Source organism: Petromyzon marinus, chromosome 2 (assembly GCF_048934315.1).
Source record: "Petromyzon marinus isolate PM22_M1 ecotype Great Lakes invasive population chromosome 2, UKy_Petmar_22M1.pri1.0, whole genome shotgun sequence".
NCBI classification, from domain to species: Eukaryota; Metazoa; Chordata; class Hyperoartia; order Petromyzontiformes; family Petromyzontidae; genus Petromyzon; species Petromyzon marinus.
Genome location: NC_133668.1, coordinates 13,045,838 through 13,060,099, shown reverse-complemented (window position 1 = coordinate 13,060,099; position 14,262 = coordinate 13,045,838). Strand labels below are relative to the sequence as shown.

The window sequence follows — 14,262 nt, the reverse complement described above, 5'->3', positions numbered from 1 at the left end:
CGTTTCCTTCAAATAAATGCATTAATAAATTACCATATGGATTTCTGGGGGGGGGGGGGGGGGGTAAGTAGGTAGATCTGTTGCTAGGTAGGTGGTTAAGTGAATTGTTTAATGGATGGAAAGTATGATTGGGCTGGGAGAGTAGGTGAGGTGGATATTGAATTTACTAAAAGATTATTGTTTTCCGTAGCAGTGCGTACGTGTGCGCCAAGAGCAGTGACTGAATCACCTCGTCAGATCTCGAAAGCTCAGCAAGTTTTGAGCCGGGTTATTTCTTGGACGAGAGATTGCTTGGGCATAATGGGCGCTGTAGGCTTCACTAGCCAGAGATGGCAGAATGGCAATTGATTCTTGATTGCTGTTTTTTTCTGCTACTCTGATTTCCTCACGCATGAAGCCGAATACTCAATAATGTAATTGGCCAAACTTCCCATTACATAACTCACCTAAAGAAGTCTTAAGGTTCAGAGGCTTTTCTGGATAAATGAATGGCATTGCTTATCATTGCGACACACAGGAACCCATGAATAACGCAACACTCGTATGTAAACTAACAATACCCTTACACGTGCAGTCAACCCAAACTTTTGGCCGGTGTCTTATAGTCGCTCTGATTGTATCTGCAAAACATCGTGACCTGTGGCATTAGTCACAGATTTCTGTAGATATTCATGGGCATAGAGCTGTTCACAGTTATTATTGCTGCAACGTGATGAGTAAGCAGTCACACTGAGGGCAGCACCTGTCCGTGTCACAATCAACCCGTCTTATAAGACCAGAGGGGCTAGGGGCTGAAGGGAGGGTAAGTGGGCAGTTGGGGAGGTGGACGGGATGGTGGATTAGTGGCTGGGTGGGGGAGTGTGTGAAGGGGAGAGATGGATGCAGAGACACAGGTGGGGGAGTGTGTGAAGGGGAAAGATGGATGCAGAGACACAGGTGGGGGAGTGTGTGAAGGGGAGAGATGGATACAGAGCCACAGGTGGGGAAGTGTGTGAAGGGGAGAGATGGATGCAGAGACACAGGTGGGGGGGTAGTGGCTGCACTGCGCACGGCCGTTGCCTAAGAGGCATTTGGTCTGTAGATGCGAGCTCGAGATACAGGCCGTGCGCACACGTGCATGCCAGAAAAACAACACAGGTGCATGTCACAAAATAACCTGTGGTTACCGGGGAGCAACCAACCGCCCCCCCCCTCCCCCTAACCCAGGGCAGTTCTCTGCAGGGCGATGCGACAGAGTAGGGACCGAGATAAGAAAAAAATGTATTTGCTGCAGCCATGCAAAGCATAGGATGCGTCACAATGGTGCGAAATGAAGATCGGGAAGAAAGTGGACAGTTGGTGTGAAAAATTATTGACTTGAGACCGAAGAAATGAATTGTCACGATTTGGAATCACGATTTGATTCGACAATCTTGTCTCGCGTTTGAAGCCTCAGTTGTGTTGTTTTATTTACGGGGGGGAGGGTGTATAGTTTCCACTGTGTTGTCCACCCCCATTAACCACAATGTAACAATTGTACACAAATGTATCAAAATAATCGGTTGGTCGTATGCACGAGCGTATTAATCGATTTTTACTCTATGCGTCGTTAAAGTGCCGAATAGTCTGGTGGAAGGTGCGTCTTCACCAATGACCATCGTTTTTGAAGAAATAAAAATCAGAGCCTGTGTACCGCTTAATGAAGCTGCATCAAACCATTCTATAAACAAAAAGGGACTCTTCTTAAATCTTGACTTAAAGCTTTTGTGACTGCAGGAATTCATATTCTTTGGGTCTTTCGGTGAAGTCACGTAGATCGGTTCAAAGAACATAACAAAAAATAACAAAAAACTACTAGCTTTTAATAATTTTTGTTATTTTCTTTGAACCTATCTACGTGACTTTACTGAAAGACCCAAAGAATAGGGATTCTTCTTCTTTGAAAGCAAGCGCCGCGTGTGTGACTCTAATGGAGGAAACCTGTTCCAATATAGTTGAACTAATGCAATAATTGGCTGTCTTTCTGTTGGACTTAGAAAATGGGGGTGGGGGGAGCTGTTGGGAAAAAAAAGCATTTAAATTTGGCTACAAGCTGCTTTTAACGTCTAACTCTCGAGGACGAGTATCAGGGAACTGGGGGCACGTGGGAAAATGAAGGCTTAGGCCAGACCCAGCCACACGGCTCCCACTCACCACTCGCTCTCCCCCATCAACAACATACCGATCCCACTCCGCCTCACTGCCACTGTAGTTGTTTGCGATTTTTACTCTCATCTTTTCCTCTTCGTATTTTCAGTTATTTGAAGGCAATAGGTAAAGGCATATATATGCACCGTACCACATTTTTTCCCATATTGAGAAAAGTAACCCCTCACTGGATTTTATTTTAATTGCATGGGAATGCAGTGGACTTCATCTGCAGATTGCCCAAGTGCTGCGTTTTTATGAAAGTTATAAATGGGCTGTGGAGTGATTTTAGTGTTTTTGAAAAGATAAACATCCTGCATATTTTCTCAAATGGTCGAATGCTCTGAGTGGCACTGTTCTCTTTCTGTCTTTGTCTCCGATCTCTGTCTAATATGAGTTTCCATCTCGCTGTTTCCAAAGCTTGTCTGGCTTGCAATGCAATGTTATTATTGTTACTATTTCCCGTGCACGTAACTTCACAATGCTCTCTGCAGCCGCTAACTGCTCTCATGCCCACCATCTTGCGAACGAATACGTTACAAGAACATTTTTATGCCCTCTTCTCAATTCTTGGCTTCTTCCTCCCTGGCTCCCTTCGTCAGGTTTGGCCGACCCAAGAAGGAAGACAAATCTCCAAAGACAGATGGGAAGAACACAGCAAGAAGACCAGAGGAGAGTGGGGAAGACCGGGTCATGAGCCCAGCCGAAACATTTGATGGTGGAGCTCGCCTTGAGCCAGACAGGTGGGTGGTCATGGGTCACACTCGCACCCACACTCGCGCCCACCCTCGCACCCACACTCGCACCCACCCTCGCACCCACACTCGCACCCACACTCGCACCCACACCCGCACCCACCCTCGCACCCACCCTCGACTTCTCCAGCATAAGCTTCATTTATTCGTACTTTCTAAAATCTGTCCTGTCTGCAGTATATACACACATAAGAACAGGCAATTTCACACGCTCAGTCTGATTGGCCACTCGCAAATCAAATTGCTTGAGGATGTTGTTTGTCCACACCGTAATTGTGACTCCTTGTGATTGGCCAGCAGTACAATTGAAATGTCAGTCAGTGCACTGGGTGAGAGCTCAAGAACTCTCGATGAAGACTGCATAATGCTGTGTGTACTGCAGCCCAGCAGTTGAAAAACAGAGCTCAGTTTGTCATACAGCATTTTGAGATGTGGTCATATTTGGGCGCTATATAAATCGAAACTGAATTGCTTTCAAAGTCTCTTTCACCACCACTTTTTGGCCATGTCCATCATGGCGAAGAGTTGCTATGTTACAGCACTGTGATTACAGTTGCCAGGGTCACATGGAAGGAAACGTTCCATTTTCAGCTAAGGCATCCCTTCTCCCCCCCACCCCCCTTCCCCAGTGAGAGTCAACGTTGGCTCTCACTGGGTGCCTCGCATAGAGATGCAAGGCCCCTGGAGTGTATGCCATCTTCGCTCACCTGCCCGCTCACCCATTAGAATGGTGGTTTAAAAACAAAAATCTATGAGATTCCAGATGTGTCCGTAAACAAAGCATGTAGTGTGTCAAAGTTGTGGGCATAACATTTTCATGGCCATTGCAAAACTGTGTTGCTGCCAGGGCATTGTTTTCGTGGAAAAAAATATTTCAGTAAAATACATAAAACTATAAATGGCCCTGCTCAATCTTCTATTAAAAGCAATTTTATACAGCCTTTGAATATCCCTCGTGTGCTGGGCTATTCCCACAGCCCAAGTGCATCAGGTTAATTGCTTCAAACTAATGTGTTTTCTAGTTCCTCAGTGTTCTGTGCTGCCCTGTGTTTTCACAATGTTATGCTGTGCTGAACTCTACTTCAGTGCTTTCGACATCCCAACAGTAATTGCACTTATATAGCCCCTTTCAGGATGAAAGCCTCACGAAGCGCCTAACGATCCAGCGACAAAGTATATATTAACTATAAAACAAGGCAATTAGGAGACAACTATCAAGAAAAACATTTCATTGCTGATAAATTCAATGTTTGGAAAAGCCATATTCAACAGATGTGTCTTCCAGCATGATTTTAAATCGTACATTGAATTGGGCAGATCTTACTGAGGGTGGTAACGAGTTCATAAGGTCAAGAGCATTATATCACGAAGTTATATCACCCATAGTGTGTATTATGAGCCGAGGAAGTCTATATGGTCCAGCGTCTTGTATGGCCACTCATTTCCCTCTTAAGTTAAAAGCATGACCTTGAAATCTAATAAAATACGAACTGGGAGCCAATGTAATGAGGCCAGAATTGGAGTAATGTGAACACATTTCTTAGATATAGTTTAAACTGGCAGCGAAATTTCGTACAACTAGTAGCTGGTACAATGCCTTCATAGGTATTACAATGCTTTTCAGGTATTACCTTCTTGGCATCAGAGAGAGCGAGAGAGAGAGACGGCATCTGAGTTTGGCAATATTTCTGAGATAGAAAATAGAGACCCTGCAAATATTACGAGTGCGTGCCTCAAAGGAAAGGTCGAGATCAGCAATAACTCCGAGTCTTCTGACGTACTTTTGTATTTTAAATGACAAAGACATTGATAACAACTTTGGAAAATTTTGATTTAAACCATTCGTGACTGCAGTGATTGATATTCTTGGTTCTTTCGGTAAAGTCACGTTGAAGGGATACAATAAAATAATAAAATATATTGTTTTATATATATTTTATTGTTTTATATATATTTTATTGTTTCCCTTCAACGTGACTTTACCGAAAGAACTTTGGAAAAGCTAATGTTGTGTAGTTGATGTGTAGTGAGTCCAACTGAGTCGCAGACGTTGTTCTTAGGGGCAACACATTTATTGTAACATCAACACGTTAACACGAAGGGGTAACTGCCCCTTCACCAGATACAGCTTAGGGTGGTAACCACCCAGCTAAACTACACTATACGTAGGAGTAACAAGTACGAAGGGTCGGGCCCTCACTCGGGTCCCCGATCACGTGTTGATGTTTCGTAGGACGTAGAGCTTCCAGCTTGTAGATGTGGAGCTTCAGTTTGTAGAATGCAGCGACCCCGGTCCCTCTCAGGGACCCACCTCATATCCCCCCCAGGTCGGGGCCGCTCTGCCCTGGGCCCCGCCCGTCTTCTCGAGCGTTCTAGCTCCCTCTCCATCCCTCTCGAGAGCTCTCCCCGGACACGTGATCACCCCCGAGCCCACCCCCACCTGGGGGCCTCTCTGTGGACACTCTGGATCACGTGACTACGGGGTCAACCAGAGTGCCATGGCCCGGGGCAACCCTGCCCCTGGGCTGACACTCTCCCACTCCCCCTGGTGGGAGCTCGCACCGCACGCTATGCGTGGTGCCCGGGCTAACCGAGCGCTCGCCAAGCCCTGCTAGGGCTGCTACCACACCCGCCCACGGGGTGTACGCGATGACAGTGCATCGTACGCCACGGCCCTCTCAGGCCGGCACCATACAGTGACATCCCCGAGGTCACTACAGATGTCTGGAGTCCAATATAATTAGCTCTGTTTTGTCTGACTTTAACTTGAGGAAGTTTTTTGTTGTGTGTCCAGAATTTAATATCAGCAGGACAAAGGAGACCACACAGAAAAGTCAGAGAACAGAGCAGACTTGACTGACCAGCTGGGCGGTGGTGTTTATGCACGTGGCCTGTAGTCCAGCACTGTGGAGGCAGCGAGGGTTGGTGGATCACACAAATTTTGTGAAACTCCATTCCTGTGGATGTGGAGGTGCCATGTCCTGGCTCACGAGGAGAAGGCAGTCCAACAAGTGGACTAATTTCCATATTTTTCCATCTGTACGGGGATAGAGTGTTACGCCCCTTGCACACGCGTGGGTTTTCTCTGGGTGCATTGGTTTACTCCCATGTGTATAAACACTCATTTATTGGCTGAAAACATCTTAAAATTAAAACAAAATGCAGGACTCTCCTTGAAAAAGAGTCCTATGACTCAGTGTGGCTTTCCTAGATAACTCAGTAAGCATCAAATGAAAGATACAATTGCCTTCCCATAACCTAAGAAAAACGCATTCTCTAAAATGTTTCGCAATGCCTTAGTTTCGATATACTTTTAGGAAATCACAGCTAACCACCTGGGTGGTATGTGACGGAACAAGCAACTTACATCTTCTTTGGTTCTTTCGGTAAAGTCACGTAGAATGAGAATAAAATAATAAAATAACACAATAAAATTATCACGACGTTTCGGCCACAACGCAAGCGGCCGTCTTCAGGTGAAAGGTACAGAACTGTCGGGACGACAGAGCTTCAATGAACGATGTTAAGATTCGTAGCGACTTTTAAGCTGGTTGGGAGAAGTGAGGCACCTTGACAAAGGGGTTTACATATCAATAGCTGAGGGATTAGCTTGTGACTGGTCACGGAAATGGCTATGTTAAAGTCAAAACCTACACATCCACAGAGGCAACTAGTAATTTAGCATTGAAATAGCTAAGGGATTAGCTTGTGACTGGTCACAGGAATATAACATAACATAGCCATTCCTGTGACCAGTCACAAGCTAATCCTTTAGCTATTTCAATGCTAAATTACTAGTTGCCTCTGTGGATGTGTAGGTTTTGACTTTAACATAGCCATTTCCGTGACCATTCACAAGCTAATCCCTCAGCTATTTGCACAAGCTAATCCCTTAGCTATTTCAATGCTAAATTACTAGTTGCCTCTGTGGATTTGTAGGTTTTGACTTTAACATAGCCATTTCCGTGACCAGTCACAAGCTAATCCCTCAGCTATTGATATGTAAACCCCTTTGTCAAGGTGTCTCACTTCTCCCAACCAGCTTAAAAGTCGCTACGAATCTTAACATCGTTCATTGAAGCTCTGTCGTCCCGACAGTTCTGTACCTTTCACCTGAAGACGGCCGCTTGCGTTGTGGCCGAAACGTCGTGATAATTTTATTGTTTTATTTTATTATTTTATTCTCATTCTACGTGACTTTACCGAAAGAACCAAAGAAGATGAATCCTTGCAGTCACGAAAGCTTCAAATCGAAAAGCAACTTACAGTCATAAGAGTGAAAGTTAAAATCCTGGCCATGGTAAGGGTGAGGTTAAACTCAGCCAATCCATCTGTTAAGCAATAATACGATGAATACTGGTCTTTGATGGACTGGCCTGTGCAATAGGAATATTAAATTTGCACATCTGGCTTATAACTTCCAATGAAAATAAAGCTAAGCCCCCTGTCATTACATATTTGAAACACTTGTACTTGACCTTATTCTTCAAGTAATCATATGCAAGCTCATAACGTAGACAGCTTTGGAGATAAAAGAAGCAGGTGTCAATATGTAAGGCCTCCCCATTCTCTATCGGTCATGGGGATTGCTTGGCTATACTTCACCACATTGTTCAGTGCGGGTTGGTGAAGTGGAAGTCCCAGGGCTGGTATAGATTTCATTTGCTAGGGATATTACTCGTGGATAGGAATTGAACTTGGGTTTTCAGGTTCGTAGTGCAGTGCGCTAAATACTGCATCACTGTTCCACCATTCACTCTACTGCCATGAATTATGTTGACAGTCGATGCTTCAAGTTATGGGATTTACTACGTACACATTTTTGTGTGGAAATGGCCAGGAAGAGCATTATCTGTCACTCTTGAGGTCCTGAGTTTAAATCTGGGTTTCAATAACGAATGACGAGACTGCTGAATTGATTATTGTCTCAGTCCAGCTACCAATGACTGCACAAAACACCCCTCATTAAATTTGCTGTTTTCACTCCACTTGAAAAAAAGCAATCTCTATAACAATTACAAATGTTGGTTTCACTGCCATGTGACAAGCATCCATCCCCCTGGAACAGAGGCACATGGGAAAGTGCAGCAGCAGGAATGTGGATAAGAGGTTGTTTGAAGTGATCTCAGAAGTAGTTTTGTGATCACTTTCCTTTGGCCATTCTCTAACCTTACATGGGATAATGCACTACTCTGCATTGGTTCTGACTGGAAAATTGTTCAATTCGTGGCAATATGCCGATAGCACAGTTGGAATGAATTTGGGGCAATTATTTTATTCACTGTGTAACAATTGTATTTAAAAAATTTGTTCCTGGGTAGTAAGTGTTATTTGCAAAATGCTTATGCCTCAAAAGTACATAAAATGGCTATTATTCCCATAAACTTTGCTTTTGTGACTAGGACAGTGATATTTTGAAATGAGAAAACGTGTGCATTTGTCCTGGTCACAGAAGCAAAGTTTGTGGGGAATAATAGCCATTTTCTATACATTTGAGGCATAAGAAATTACAAAAATAACACTCCCCAGGAACAAAAAGCATTGTTATTGCCTTAACAGTTGATGGACTTTGGTTCCTTTGGTTTAAGTGAAACACGACTGTTGGCGACGTGTTGCGTGGGGGTGCGCACGTAAACAGGAAACTTAAGTAGCTATGATGGCAGCGCAGCCTTGGAGAGCACGGGAGTGTTTTTCTCAGCAGAGCTGCCACCAAAGGCGTGGATCCAACAGTGAACGTGTGCCCATTAGCCTCGCTTACCTTGCGATTACTGCAAATGTCACTCCTACCGCAACTGGCAGATGCGTACGTATGTCTTTGTTGGCATTTCTGCACGTGTGCATATAAGTGTGTGTGTGTGTATGCATGCCCGTTTTGGAGAGCAGTAGTGTAGTGGCTAGCGCTACTTGCTTGGCAACCCGAGTTTGATTTCTGCTGCACACCACCAATAACTGTTGTCAATATTTGAATCGGCTCTGGGCCACCGTGAGATCAACTCAACTGTAAATAAGCATCTGGAGCAGTGTGCAAATATCAGTATTGGTCGAGACAAAGGTGGCTGAGTATGGTGTTGGCCACCCACCACCCTCGTGTAATGGCCCTTGCCCCTACAGTCTGTTAAGGGGCCAAAACGTGGGACCCTTTGGGTTTGTGCATGGCCGTGCACAAGCCCGTCCTGTCTACTTGTGTGCAAACACTTTTGGGCACACTTGGTATTTGTGGAAAGCACTACAATCCCCGTGATGTAAGCAAATACACGTTGCTGATCAACTCCCCACCATGCAAAATAAGTGAAATTGGTTTTATTCCTAGTCATGGTGCATGGGAGTTACACCAAATGTCCATGTTTAGAAAGAATTAGAGTTTGCGTTTGTCTGTGAGAGGAGTGCTGTAGTTCACACTGGGGTATGTTTCGAGCGATCTGGGTTAAATTCTCAGCCAGGGATAACATCAGAGGGTAGATGGTGACTGAATATGACCTGGGGCCCCTATAATTTCTACTCTGGCCCTAAACGAGTAAGCGCCTGATGTCTCCGCTAGCATGGGAACACCTTTATGCAGTTGTATTTCAAATGTAGCCAATAAACGATGAATGATGATTCTTATTCATCTGTGCCTGCCTGCGTGTGTGCACGTGTGTGCGTATGCACGTGGGGGGTGGGTAGGGTAGCCATAAACGTGCTGCGCTATAAACCCGGAAACCCAAGTGCAATTTCTGCCCACGTCCAACACCAGTGACGATTATCTGAACCGTTTCTAGGCCTCCCCTAGGTCGACTCAGCCTCAAATGAGTACCTGGTGTGGTGTGGGCGTGGTGCTGGCCACCCACCCTGTGTTGGCCTTAATAGGTGCCCGCTAACAGCACTTGCCCCAACGGGGGGGCGGGGGGGTTGTCTTTGTATGCGCGTGCACATGCATGATGCGTGTTCACCCCAGGGCATTGAAGGTAGATGGGGGGAGCAACACGCCCGAGTGGGAGCAGGAGGCAAGGGGGGGGATGCCCTACCCGGCGGCGCGCTGGGAACCGGCCCCGGGCCCGGTGGGATCGGGGGTGCCGCGGGCCGTCCGACCCGAGGATGGCAGCTCGACGCTCAGGACCACCGCGGCCACCTCGTTGTCCTCCACCTTGTCATCGCAGACCGTGGCCGTCCGGCTCCGGGAGCCCAAGCCCAACGGGGAGCGGTGAGGAACAACGCATTTTCACTCTGTGAATGTTCATCGCAGTGGGGGGGTAACGTGGTTGGCACGGGCTCTCTGGTGCAAGGAATGAAATGGGAGCCCCCTGTGCAATGCCCCCCCTCCTCCTCCTCCTCTTCCAACCCTGCCTCTTCGTAGGCCAGCGCTTGGATCCCTATGGTGGCCCAAGGGCCCCAGTGCAGTTGCGCACTGCCTGCATGCTCGATAGCTACATCACCGGTTCCCCGAGCGCAATGTAATGCAATTTGTTATGCATCTACAAGCAGCCTGCGTCTCAAGATGGTGCACAATTTGGTTACATCAGTAAACATCGATGTAGACTAACGATACTCATAATAGAAATTGACAACTTGTTTTAAGGGAATGATAACCACATTCAAGCAGTGGTGATGTGACTTGGAATTAATTAAATTGCAGCACTACTGCCCTATAAACATGGCAGAGGAGTAAACACATTCCCTCTCCTTCCCTCTTCTCCTCTCTCTCGTTTCCTCTCCTGCTACTCCTCTCCTCGTTCATCCTCTCCTACCTCCTTGCTTTCTCTGGTTTCTTCATCATATAAGCCGTTACGAGCACACAGTGGCTGTGATCAATGAATTTCGTGTGGCCCTTGTAATCCCCACATGTACGCAGCGTAAAGACGCCAACAATGAGGAGCTTCGTGCAGCCCCCGCCACCCCCCTAGCGGCCCCCAATCTCAATCATCCACTGGGTACACCAACAGCTCCCCTCCACCCCCCACACCCGCTATAATAATCTGTGTTTTGGGCAGTAGCAGCATACGAAGTGTTTTATTGGAAGCACATGCCCCATGCGTCGTCACATTTATTACAGTAGCTCGCAATAATTATGCTAAGGAGCCGTGTTAAAGGACGCAAACAGCATGGCGCAGTGTTGAGTGGAGTGCAAAACTTTTACGGTTGTGAATGCACAAGTGGATGCTCAATCGCATGTGAATGCAATGCATACTCACCACGTGTACGCAATGCATGCTCACCATCGGATTCCTTCAACGCTGGTGACGTGTTCACGTGTTTAATCCAGACATTGTCTTCTCAGTATAAGCGTTTACATCAAAGCAACAATGCAGGAGTCATGCGGTCTCTGACATGAAATGAAAAATAAATATTGCAGGTCACACAACTAATGATCAGGGTATGGGTTCATTTTAGCTTAACACTTTATATACAATACGCAACACTCTGATTTGTTCAGGGGTTTGGGTGTGCAAAGCAACAGTGGAGCAGTTACCGCGCTGCACTATCAACCCAGTGATTTTGGTTCAATGTCCAGCCATGGCTAACACCAGCAGCGGCAAGTGCTATCTGAACCGTTCCTTCACTCCCTTCCCCGTTAACTGACTGGCCGCCACTAACTGGCGTGTTGAGGTATGGTCAAACGACCCCCATGACCAACACCGCATGCGCAGGCCAATGCACTGTGGATTGACAAATGGCTGTAAATTATAATGAGTGTTATTGTCACACTGTAATTTAACTTTGCACAATTGAATTCACGCCGCTAGCATTCTGCATATGGATCGCAGGAATGCGGCACATATTCTGTGATGTTTCGTGGCGAGTCTACAGAGTCGTTGAACTGAGAACTGTGGCGTTTGTTTAATGTTACATTACATAATATAACTTTCCGAGCTGTTGGTACTTCTTTACTTTGGCCGTTTTGTAAATTTTCTTCCGATGTTTACGCTTCGCCATGGTTTATCTGCTGTGTAAATCGACTTCACTCTAATGTAGGCAGATTATTCGAGTTGATATAGTCATGGGTTTATTTGATATACAGGAACATTCGAAATGTTTGGATGTGAGCACACGTGTTGTTAATTCCCTGTTTTTTTTATTTTTCCCAATAAAATGTCGTACGCTTATTGTACACATTTCATACGTTTGTGCAATAAAGTCACGACATTTATTTACTATAATAAATTGATATAATAAAATAACACAATAATATTCTATTATTAGAATGACTTTACCGAAAGAACCAAAGAAGATGAATCCTTGCAGTCACGAAAGCTTTAAATCGAAATGTATTTACTAGATGTACTGTTCAATATAGGTGTATGAAACTTGCTTACATTGGTTTTATTCTAATTAAAATAATTTACCTGTTTGAAGCCTGTATCAATCGTGTTAGTGGCAGTGGTGCATGCTTAGCCCACTTGGCTCTGAACTTCACCTGGGTTTGATTCCCAACCAATGTTATCTCGTGCTGAGCCGTGTTTGTGCCCAAACCGCATCGGAAGTGAACCAAGCTGGGCCGAGTCGGCTGCTCATGCCTCACGTGGGCCTCGTCCCTTCCATTGTGCCCTCCTGATCCCGCTTCACACCACACACTCCCGCTCTGTCTCTCCCCCCAATCCTCCATAGCCTGGTGTCTAACCCCTACAGGATGCAACTGTGTGTGAGGATATAGTGTGACCCTGTTCAGGATGTGATGTTTAAAAAAAAAAACAGTCTATACAGTATTTCATGGAGGTGGTGTAACAGGAGGACCATACATACATTAGGCCTACTGCCCCCGCTCCACCCCCTCCATCACAGATGAGCTGGAGCCTGACCTGGGCAGCAGGTCTAATTGGCATACATCATAAATAATACATTCACAGATGCTCATTGAGAAGCATATTTCATGCCCGATATGTGCATCTCATTTTGCCACCTTTAACAATTAGTTCAAAGTCGTGTGCTCTCCCGTGCTGGTAGTCCCTCATAGTTTGCACTCAGGCAACTCTGTATATAAATCCACATTTCCATCATCCCTTCCATCCATCTGGACTTCTATCCTCATCTGTCTTATTACCTATCAACTTACAATAAACAAACGTTTTATTTGGGCTCGATTGGTGGTATAGTGGCTCACGCACTGGGCTGGAATTCGATTTGGAGTCACAGCTAACATCATTGGCGAGTGATACCCAGATCAGTCCTGACGCCCCACTCTTCAGCAACTCGCCCTCACCAGTGCAGTGAAAATGTTGTCAGACATCCCCTATGACTGACATGGCATGGAGACGCCATCAGTGGATTGACAAATGTTTCTACATTTATTATTTAAGATACTATGCATAATTAACTTCATGGTTATTTTTCTGAAGGCATACATTTTCCTCGAAGTGTCATTTTCAGGGTCACACTATATCCTAACAAGGGAATGTACTAGAATATATAATTTTGTTTGTTTCAGCATAGTGAGTGAGGAAACTATGAAGGAAAATTTGTTTAGTGTTTATAAATTAAAGTACTGCAACAAATCATCGATTAAAACCATTCTTTCGCTTATAATATGCGCGTAGGATCTTGCGTGTGAGAATTTATTTCCTACCATTTTTGCAAATCATGTGGCAACGTTGCCTGTGGGCCTACAGAGCGAAAAAGAATGAAGTATTTAATCGAATCCTGACCCGCATCATTGCAGTGTATTAAATTGCAGTGCCACGGGGGGGGGGGCGGGGGGGGGGTGGATCGTAACATGACGAATAAACAAGGGTCTTCTGGTCACGAAGCCAGATGAAACTGTGAACCAGCTGCAGGCTTAGGGATAATGCTGAGTCTGGAACTTGTCCCAACCCTTGGCCAACCCAATAGCCCTCACCCTGGAACAGACCAAGTACAGCGCCCTTCTCTGCACCTGCACTTTATTAACGTGCTCGCGCAGCCCATTTATTCATCAGATGCAAGCACCCATTTTTTAAGTGTTTTTTTTTTACGAGCGTTGACCCGACAAATCATTCCCGAGCCAGGAGGTGATAGAACAGCTGGGTTTCTATTATAATTTACAGCCTTCTGTCAGACCACTGCTGGATGGAAGCCCTCTTTTCTCACGCCATGTCGGTTGCAGAGGTTTGTTTGACCATGCTTCACCTCGCTGGTCTGCGTGGGTTGGTAATAGATGGGGGTGTGGGGGCCAGGATCGCTTCAGATAATACTCGCCACTGATGTTAGCCGTGACCGGGAATCTAACTCTGGTTGTGGCATCTTTCCCACACGGGGTTTGCGTAAAATGTGATCGACCATCAATCTCGAGTGCAAACATTTTTACCCGACAAAGTAAATGCCACAATGTGTGTGTTTGTATATAGCAGAACTGTGACAATGCATAGATTAATCGATTAATATAGTTATTAAG

General features: G+C 45.6%; 1 protein-coding gene across 8 annotated transcripts in view; it reads left to right on the top strand.

Moving 5' to 3' along the window:
* Window positions 1–14,262, top strand: part of LOC116947012 (partitioning defective 3 homolog) — a 221,214-nt gene that overhangs the window by 178,818 nt on the left and 28,134 nt on the right. For 7 of the 8 annotated variants that reach the window (XR_012945462.1, XM_076070112.1, XM_076070108.1 and 4 more), the window contains 2 exons: window positions 2,769–2,909; window positions 9,856–10,101. Coding sequence is in view for 7 of the 8 variants with exons in the window: in XM_076070112.1 (XP_075926227.1) it covers window positions 2,769–2,909; window positions 9,856–10,101 (387 nt within the window). In the remaining variant the exon portion in view is untranslated. The remainder of the gene's footprint in view (window positions 1–2,768; window positions 2,910–9,855; window positions 10,102–14,262) is intronic. The other variant, XM_076070123.1, reaches the window with a different exon arrangement.